Source organism: Eurypyga helias, unplaced genomic scaffold (genome assembly GCF_000690775.1).
Source record: "Eurypyga helias isolate BGI_N326 unplaced genomic scaffold, ASM69077v1 scaffold1619, whole genome shotgun sequence".
NCBI classification, from domain to species: Eukaryota; Metazoa; Chordata; class Aves; order Eurypygiformes; family Eurypygidae; genus Eurypyga; species Eurypyga helias.
In genome coordinates, this window is record NW_010271169.1 from 18524 (window position 1) to 28781 (window position 10258).

Below are 10258 nucleotides of genomic sequence, written 5' to 3' on the forward strand. Positions count from 1 at the left end.
CATGTCACTAACGAAGACGTTAGTGTAAGCTTATGTGTTTGTAAATATTTGGAGCTTTTTGGAAATCCTTCAGCTCATGTATATGCTTCTTAAAAATACATATTTCATAAACATAATTTTGTTTATGAGTCCAGGGACCAATAAACCAGCCATCAGTTACTAAAAAAGTAAAACGAGAAGAGAATAAATATTTTCTAATAAATATGCAGTTATTGTCTAGATGGGATGTGCTTGTCTGAGAAAGTTCTAGGTTTCTCTACTATAAACGATAGAATGTATTTCTTCATAGCATGACAGTTTGTTTTAAGCAACTCATAATAGATTATCTGAATTGTTATCTGTATTTAATTTTTCTTCCTCTGTTCCTGCAGCTTATGGAATCCATCATGTTACCATGTCTAACACTGTTACGCAAACTGGTATATGCTGATCCAGTTGTTCGTCTGTCCCTAGCACAGCAATCAACTTTACTGCTTTTGTTATTCAGAGGTAAAGATTCTAATGATTTTAGATTTAATACATGTGTGGAAAGAAAATATGTGAAATATGATTAGATGTTTGACCAAAACCTTCTTCAGAATCTTGCATCTCTTCAGAGTCTGTATAATTTAAAAGATAAATCATTGTGTTCTAGTGCTCAGCAGTGCTATGTTGTGGCATCTGTTGAAGATGTTAGCAAAATGACTGTAGAAACCAATTGTTTTTAACCATGTCCTTCTATGTATTATTAAATGTCAATATTTGCCTAACACAATTTAAAATATCTTTATTTTATTTAGTTTCCCTGATATTCCAGACTGATCGTGCTGTTTTAACTGAAACTGCAGTATTGCTCTGTCTTCTGCTATTTGATGAAGTAGCAAGAAAAGAAACATGGTATGAAAAAAACAGGTATTTAATGGCTTATTCTTTAGTCAAAACTTAATATTTTAATGAAAATACGTTTATATATATATAAAAAATGTATGCCCCAAACTTTAATATATTCAGAATTGCATATCTGTAGGCCAAATTGTTTTACTATTTGGGTTGCATGCTGTCTAGGTCTACGTGGCATATTTTTGCAGTGTAAATACTTTGTACCTCATTTAAATTTACTTCAATTTTCAAAAAGCCCTGTTTGGTCTGTAATCCTTTTTTCCATAAATGGAAGCTACACAAATGATATAGCTAGCTGTAGGCATGTTTTTTTAAACTTAATTAGAATTCTCCTATTTACTTTGGCTTTTGAGTGTAACAGTTGTCCTTAAAACAACAAACCTCAGCTTATGATATTTTATTATTTGAAATTTGCATATACTTCAGAACAAATATGCTTTTAAAATTCACACACCTCAAATATACTGAAAAGAATTATCATACTTATTTTTTCTCCAGTAGAAAAATTGAAACAAGCATGTGCTTTGGTATTGTTGTCTTTAATTTTTATGTGCAGTACATCTGCAACGAGTGTTCTGTGTGGGATCAAAGAACTGTCTTGATATTGCATCATCATGAGGAAACATTTATTAATACAAATTATTCATCAGTGGGTTGCTAAAGAGCTAACTGGAGGAAAAAATACACCTGTATCTGAATAGTAAAGAAATAATTAGCATAGCATTAGTAAAAAAGTAAAACTTAGCAACTATAACTTCATCTCTTGCAGGACTGATGGCATAACTGTTGATGATACTGGCCCACCTGCCTTTAGTTTACCTGTTGCTGTTGTTAGAAGGTATGTCTGGGTGGTTTGGGTTTTTGTTTGTTTGGCTTTTTTTTTTTTTTTATATTAACTTTGCTTCTTATCATCTACTGTCCTTCCTGAAGTGTGAAATTGGGAGAATGAAGGGAAACGTTTGATTTTTAAATCTGAAGTTGTTCACTTTTTTAAACATGGAGATTTTTCGTCCAAGTTGTTGTTCTCTGAAAAAGAGTTTCAGAAACTTTGTTGCAAATTTAAAACCAACCAAAGGCAAACACTTTTTAAATTGCGTTTTTTATTTTTTTCCCTCTTTTTTTAGGTATCATCTCCCAGTCAGGATTACTGCTCATCATGTAGTTAGTCCTAATACTGTCGTGGTGCCGCTGTCTTCTGAGTGCTTGACTATGAAACCTGTGTCAGATATGCTTAAGATGGCTTGGAATCTGTCGTGGTACCATGGGATCGAAAACCTATTGCAACTGATAAATTATGAGAAGGAAGCAGAAACGTGAGCCATTTTATCTTGATTTTAAATCCTAATTTTTTTTCAATTATATTAGCATTCTGGCACTTTGATTAAGTTTTCAAAGTCGAACAACAGTTGAAGTTCTTACTGGTTTGAGAACACTGCCTTTTTAAATACAAAGGATCACATCCCAAGAGGCTGAACATATGTTGTCACAACTAATGTTTTACTTAAACTGCCTTTTTTCATGAAGTGTAGAGCTTGATCCAAGTTTTACTGATGGCCAGTCTCATTTCAAACAATTTTTTAAATGGGCTGTGTGGCTGTTTTTCTTGTAGTTTTTGTGGGTTTTTTCCCTTTTATGGTTGCATGGCTTACTTTTTTCTCTTTCTTTTCTTGGGGATTTACATTTCAAATAATTATTCTTGTTAACAGTATTACTAAGAGTTATGGTAGGTAGTGAAGAAAATTTCCTTTACATCCTTTTGGTAGCTTTTGCTTAAGCATCATTTCTCTCTTTGAGACCATTTTGTATACAGAACTCAGTGCCTTAGAAGATTCTTGATTTGATAGGACTGAAATGGTTGTATCCATATCTCTGTCCATCTTGGCAGTTTTTCAGTTGTGGCTTGCGTCCTTTGAGGGATCCTACAGGTTTTATTAGTAAAGAGTGCGGTTCTGACCCTTTGGAAACTTTGCAGTTGTTGATTTGATAAATCATTTTAATTTTTACTTCCCTCAGGCAAAACCAAAGCAGTTTCTTAAAAAGAAAACAGGAAAATAGTATAGTCCAAATCACCAACATTTACAATAGCATGGAGAAAAAGTTCATTACAAACAATGTGAATAGCACCTTTCAAGTAACTTCTCGAGAGGTGCCGTTTTTCCAAAGAATCCACTCAACTCAGGATTTAAATGTGGTGTGGTGGTTTGTTATTGTTGTTTGGTTTTGGTTTTGAAAGAGGTAGGGGGACGGGAAAAGGATGAGAAAGGATTAGTTAACAAAAACTAGTCTTTAAGGCAATTTATGTGTTCTCATTTGAACCAGTAATTGAAGGAGTCAACACTCACTGAAATAGTTTTTAAAGATACTGGCTGTTAATAATTTTTCTCTTATACCTTTTCAGATTTTTAGACTCGCTCAAACTATCCTCAGAAGACATTCTTATACTAAAAATAACTCACACAAACTGTGGACTGCAGGATTGTCTGAATTCAATCATTCAGGCAGCATCTCACAGGGATGTTAGGACTGCTCTCATTAGGCTTAGTTTTTACATTCTGAATGACAGGCTCGCATTAAAACACAGTTCTGGGTCTTGTGGAACCACTTTGAAGAGCTTTGTTTGGCAAAAAGCAATAAACAGGTAAGCATAACGACTACGGAAATCCATTAAAGATTATGATGCTTAAATTGTAAATTTCCTAGTTTTCATACGTATGGAATTGGTTGTCCATGCACCTCTGATTCCAATATATGAATGTTATTCCCTCTATCTGCTGGAGGGACAACATGGGCATAAGCAATCCAGGAAGTTACTGGAGAACATCAGTGACAACTTCCTGATCCAGGTGACAGAGGAGCCAATGAGGAGAGGTGCTCTGCTGGACCACATGCTCACAGACAAGCAAGGGCTCATTGGGGATAAGGCAGCTTTGGCTGTAGTGACCATGAGGTTGTAAAGTTCAGGACACTGAGATGAAGGAAGAGGGGGGGGAAAAAAGTAAGATCACAGCACTGGATTTCAGGAGAGCAGCCTCTGACCTTTTCTAAGATCTCCTTGTCAGTGTCTGATGGGATCGGGCCCTGGAGGGAAGAGAGACCCAAGAAAGCTGGTTAACATTCAGTGACGGCTGCTCCAAGCTCAAGAACAGTACATGCTATTGAGCAGGAAGTCAGGCAAAAATGCCAGGAGGCTTGAATGGAGGTCCTGGTAACTCAAAGATAAAACAAAAGTCTACAGCGAGTGGAAGTAGGAACAGGCAACTTGGGAAGAATACAGAGACATTGCCTGACCTTGGAGAGGCACAGTTAGAATAGCCAAAAGCCCACCTGGAATTGAATCTGGCGAGAGATGTCAATGGTAATGAATGATTCTATAAGTACCTAGGTGACAAAAGGAAAGCTAGAGAAAAAGTGAGCTTGCTGCTGCATGGGGCAGGTGTCCCAGTGACACAGGGCATGGAAACGGTGAGGTTCTGAATGCGTTCCTCGCCTCAGTCTTTACTAGCAAGATCAATGTTCAGGAATCTGAGATACGCGGGGGAAAGTCTGGAGCAAGGAAGACCTATCGCTGGTAGAAGAGGATCAGTTTAAGGAGTGCATAAGCAAACTGGACTTGCATATGTCCATGGACCATGATGGGATGCACCTATGAGTGTATCTGGCTCATGGAATTTCATTTGCCTTTTGATCAATTGAGGTGACTGGGAGAAATGCTTGAAAATGTGAGGAAACCAAATGTCACTCCTATCTTAAAGAAGGGTAGAAAGGAGGCCTTGGGGAACTGCAGGCTGGGCAGCGTCACCTCGATCTCTGGGAAGGTGATGGAGCAGCCAGTCCTGGAAACCATTTCCATGCAAATGAATGACAAGAAGGTCATCAGGAGTGGTGTGTATGAATTCACCAAGGGGAAGTCGTACTTGACTAGCCTGCTGATATCCTTCTACGATTAAATGACTGACTTGGTAGATGAGGGTAAAGCAGTAAATATTATGTACTTTGACTTTAGGAAGGCTTTTTCACACAGTCTTGTAAGATCTTTGTAGAGAAGCTGATGAGGTATGGGCTGGATGAGTAGACAGTAAGATGGATGGTAAAGTGGCTGAACAGCTGAGCCCAGAGTGTGCTGATCAGTAGTATGAAGTCCACTTGGAAGGCAGCAACTACCGATGTGCCCCAGGGATCAATATTGGGTATAATCCTGTTCAACAACTTAATGATTGGGATCATAGGGCAGAGTGCACCCTCAGTAATGTTGTTTATGTTACAAAACCGGGAGGAGTGGCTGATAACCCAGAGGGTCATGCTGCCATCCAGGGGGACCTCAACAGGCTGAAAAAGTGGGCTGACGGCCACCTCGTGAAGTTCACCAAGGGGAAATTCTAAGTCCTGTACCTGGGGAGCAGGAACCCCAGGCAGCAATACATGCTGGGGGCCACCAAGCTGGAAAGCAGCTTTCCAGAAAAGGATCTGGGTATCCTGGTGGACACAAAGCTGAACATTAGCCAGCAAGGTGCCTTGCAGCAAAGAAATCTAATGGTATCCTGGACTGCATTAGGAGGAGTGTTGCTGTGTCCAGTTCTGAACTGCCCACTGCAAGGGAGAGATTTTCACACTGGAGAGAGTCTGACGAAGCACTGCAAAGATGATGAAAGACTGGAGCATCTCCTATGAAGAAAGACTGAGAGAGCTGGGACTGGTTAGTCTGGAGAAGAGGAGGCTCAGAGAGCGGATCTTCTCTATCTGTACAAGTGCCTGACAGGGGGCTATAAAGAAGATGAAGCCATTCTCTGTCCAGTGGTGTCCAGTGACAGAACCAGGGGTGATGGGCACAAACTGAAATACAGGAGGATCACTCTGAACATCAGGAAACACTTTTCTTATTGTGAGGGTGACTGAGAATTGTCACAGGTTGCACTGAGATATTGTGGCATCTCCATCCTTGGAGATACTCAAAATCTGCCTGGACAGGGTCCTGAGCAACTGGCTCCAGGATGGCCCTGCATAAGCAGGAAGGTTGGACCAGGTGGCCCCCAGAACTCCCTTGCAACCTCAATGATTACATGGTTCTGTAAGTTACATACACAAAACCATCCAAAACCAAAAAATACTGTATTTAAAATAAGGCTTATTTAAAATGCATAGGTAGACTTTGCTATTATTATTAATTGTGAGTATTTAATAGCTAGTTACCTTTTTTCTTTCCTGTCTGTGGCCTTGTTCAGATTTTTCTACGTTTCACAATATGGAATTCCATGTTTACTATTTGTAAATACGTTTTAAAATATACGTAACAACTTTATATTGTAATAACGCACAGTACATGTAAAATAGTATATAATAATTCAATATAGTCAGTATTTTAGACAAAATTGTTTCTATATATATAATTTAATACCTATGATATCCATAACAATATAACCCCATATTTGCTCTTTGTAAATATATGTAATATTCATATTTACTTTGTATAATTCCACATTTGCAGGTGACTTCAGTCCTATTAGGCTGAGATTTTAAACTCTCTTTTAATGTGCTACAAGTATGAAAGTAAATATTTTTGTTTGCATTGCAGGTTTCTGCAAGTGCTTCCAGCTTCTGCGGAGGATGAGAAGCTTTTAGTAGATGTCTTAAGATTTTTAAACAAATTGCTTAGAGAGCAGAGATCAAGTTTGGGGTCAGACCATCTGAAGTGGATCCTGAAATCATTGCTTAAAAATGTAAGAATATACCTAAGAAGTTAGCTGTAGGCTCTAAGAAATGAAATAACTGTGAACTGGTTGGCTGGCTTGTTTCTGGTGAGTTCCTCAAGGAAAACAAACAACTTCTCTGAACAAAAGCAAGAAGTAGGAGATCTTGAGGTGTTAATGTCAGCTACTTTGTGGCCATTGCTACGATTTTAGTGTTTGAGGAAGTTAATTTTGAACAAGAGTAAACTTCCTTCTCTCCTTTACTTGTTATATGAATTTTCTCTTTAAACTGAAATATATTTACCAGCAGCAAACATCTACCTGTGTGTGCCTTGCTCTGGTGTCGTCAACTATGGTAATAGTTGTATAGAGCCGTATAGCTAGCTCTATGTGTACATATACTTCTATGATATGGTTAATTATGTAACTGTACATAAATATGAGGTATGCTTAGCTGCATGACTACATGTGTATCATCTATGTAACTTAAAGGATGAGGTTTCATACAGGTGTGTTGGAACCTTCTGTTTGGCAAAGAGATAAAAATAAACATTCTCTGTCTTGCATTAGGAACAGGAATTGTAAGTTAGGACAGAAGTTTTTGCTTTCAGTGTGTCTGTCACTTCAGTTCTGATTTTAAATGGTTATATGTCTAAGTAAAATATTTTTATAAGCATGAGGAAGGTATTATATGAGCAGTACAGTTTTTAGTTGCTCTAGTTAAAATGCATGTACAGTATTGAAAGAAGGAAATTTTTTTCTTTTCAGTTTTTCTAGACTCCTGTGCTTTCTATTAGAGAGATCTGTTCTATCCAATACTGTTCATTTAAGATGTGTAAATCTGGGAAGTATAAAAACAAGTAGGAAATTAACATCATAGAGATATATAAACCAACTTTTATTATATTTATCAAAAAATAATAATGTAATCTCACTGTATAAAAACAATAGTTAAATGCCAAAGATAAAAGTGATGTCTGAAGTATTAGAAGTTTGAAAGTACTGTTCTTCCAAAAGCAAGGGCATACTGCCTGCATGCAAGATGGTCTTATAAGGCATATTGTATATTAAGTACAGTCTACATGCACTTGCATTTTTCTCATTTAAAAATAAAATTTAAACATTTAAAATGAAATCTAAGCGTTTAGGAAAAAAATGCTAGTAGACTTCAGTTATTTATAGAATTCAAGTACTTCAATTTATATAGCTAATTGAGAATCCTATAAAATTTTGTAAGTATGATCCATTCAACATATTAATATAAAAACTTTATATCTTTAAGTCTTTCAAGCAACTGAGACCTAAAAGATACATCTTGAACTAATACTTCCACTGGTGTTTTCTGGTTTTTTTGTCATCTTTGTTTTTTTTTCTTGCAGGCTATTGCTGTACATAGTTTTTCTTTCATGTTTCAGAATACATGGTATCATGGCTTAATGCTAGGAGATTTTAAAGGCCTTAACAGTATATTCTTTCATGATATTTAGTACATTCAAGTAATTTTTAATTATGGGAATCTTTTACTGTGCTTTTTACAGAAATACTTCTTAGTAAAATGATTATGGAATTTGTTATTTATAATATGTGTGATTTGCAGGCTCCAACAGAAAAATGACTTTAGTGTGGGTATTAAAACAGGATTAAACATTGCATTATGTGACTGTATTTTTATCCTTTTCTTTTAGAAGACAAAATCCCTTTTGGACCTCCTGGTGCGACCAGAATCTCAAGTGCAGGATGAAATAGATGAAATACAGACTGCTGTCAGGCAGCAACTGGATAAAGAACTCATTCGTCTCTTTAACACATTGTTATTTTGTTCTGTGTCAGTGACTGACAGGTACAATGTGAATGGGTCTGCCCGTGTAATTCTGGTGGGGGATCATAATACCTACTGCTGCTGGATCTCGGTCAGAATTTGAATAGAGTTGCATGATGACTCAATCATTTAAACTGTTCAAATGGAATGTACTCCTCCTGAAGGGAAGATCAACATTGGATAGGCCTTTTCACAGTAAAATTAGGAAATTAACTGGGAAATTTGAAAGAATATGTACTTTTTCAGCAAATGATGATTAATCTGACTGCAGGGAGAAGATAGATTGTTTCATTTTCACTGCTGGAAATTTGTACATGCAAATACTAACTTGGTTGATTTTGTAGCATTTGTTTATAGTAAAGCAAAACATTGAAGTATTTGAAATATCAACAAATGTTTATTTTCACTGAGCTCCTTTTTGGCCTAATACAGTACATCAAGCACATTAATGATTACTTAGGACACCTACTTCCAGCATGAAGTTCCAACCTTTTTCTGTTAATCAAGCAAACACAGGATTTTTTTCTCCAAGTTTCTAATATCACATCTTCCCACACTTAATCTGTCTGTCCAAGTGTGTTCTAAGAGTTACTAAAACTGCAGCTTAAGATAAAATATTTAAGTGCCACAACATAACTGTTTGTAACGATACTTTCAAAATGTTACCTTCTTCATTCATTTTGACAGCTGGAGAAGGGAGGATTATAGAAATCCCTGCTAGTTACATCTCACACTTCTGTACTTTTTATCTACCTGAATTCTAGACTGATGGCATTTTGCACGAAATATTTTTAAACTTGTCTTTTGAATGAGAATGAACATAAGCGTAACTACTAAGCTTTGCATCTCTTCTTGTTAGGATATCCATCACCTTCAATCTCTTCCTCTTTATTTAACATACTCCTCAATAATTAGTTATATCTCTTTTTTCCTTATTGGGTTAAGAAGCCTTGTTATAATGAGATGCAATATTATGCTTTCAGAATCTGGGTGAAGCCAGAAATGTTAAATTTAATTCCATGTTATTCTGTGGATAAGGCAATAGTAACTAATTGAGATGCTGAGAGTCATAGACTAACAGAATGTAAGAAGAATGAGGCATTTGCCTCTTCTAAAATGATGCATTATAATAGCTTGATGTTGACATTTGATTTTTTTGTTTTTCACAATTAAACCAGAGAGGGCTTGGAACTTGCTAGCTCTTTCAGAACCGAGCTGGCTCTGAAGCTGCTACAGTGCTTAAAACTAACAGATGCACCGCATTTTTATGGACTTCCTTCACTTGAGAGAACGTTACGAGGAATGGTTCATGTTACTGCACATCCAGATTGGAGTACCTATTCTGCTGAGGTTGAACCTGTCACAATTTGTAAGAAATATTTAACAGGTCTTCTTGAGGTAGGTAGCTTATGTTATACCTCAGCTTTTGGGTTGAAAGCTTGTAAAGAACTGTGTAACTAATCACAGAAATTTTTAGGATGTACTTTTAGTATCATCTCTAGGAATAGGTGTGGGAAAGATGATTTTTTTTCTGCTGAGTAAATAGCAGAAATATGGAGATTAGATTGACTAATGTGTATTATGTGTGTCTTCATCTCCTATTTAAGATATAATATAAAGTGACTGTAGTTTAAACAAGATGAAAAATATATGTGGATTTGGTTTTGGTTTTTTGGTGGTGTACACAGCGCCTCCCCACCCCCACCCCCCCTTATTTATATATTTATAATAACTGAAACAATAAGGGCAAATATCCAAGATATTCTCCCACAGGCAAAATCCATGTGTGAAAGGGGGTCTGGGAGAACAGTAACTCATTAGACAGGTTATTAACACAGACAAAGCAGGAAAGAGGTAGTTCAAGATGCTGCAGTTG

General features: G+C 36.6%; 1 protein-coding gene across 1 annotated transcript in view; it reads left to right on the forward strand.

Moving 5' to 3' along the window:
• LOC104514887 (rotatin-like) overlaps positions 1–9780 on the forward strand; it is a gene marked incomplete at both ends in the record, with an annotated part of 27656 nt that extends 17876 nt beyond the window's left edge. The window contains 8 exons of the mRNA XM_010158691.1: positions 372–489; positions 780–876; positions 1649–1717; positions 2004–2192; positions 3278–3517; positions 6449–6593; positions 8249–8403; positions 9561–9780. Coding sequence (XP_010156993.1) covers positions 372–489; positions 780–876; positions 1649–1717; positions 2004–2192; positions 3278–3517; positions 6449–6593; positions 8249–8403; positions 9561–9780 — 1233 coding nt within the window. The remainder of the gene's footprint in view (positions 1–371; positions 490–779; positions 877–1648; positions 1718–2003; positions 2193–3277; positions 3518–6448; positions 6594–8248; positions 8404–9560) is intronic.
• Positions 9781–10258: the final 478 nt, after the last annotated feature.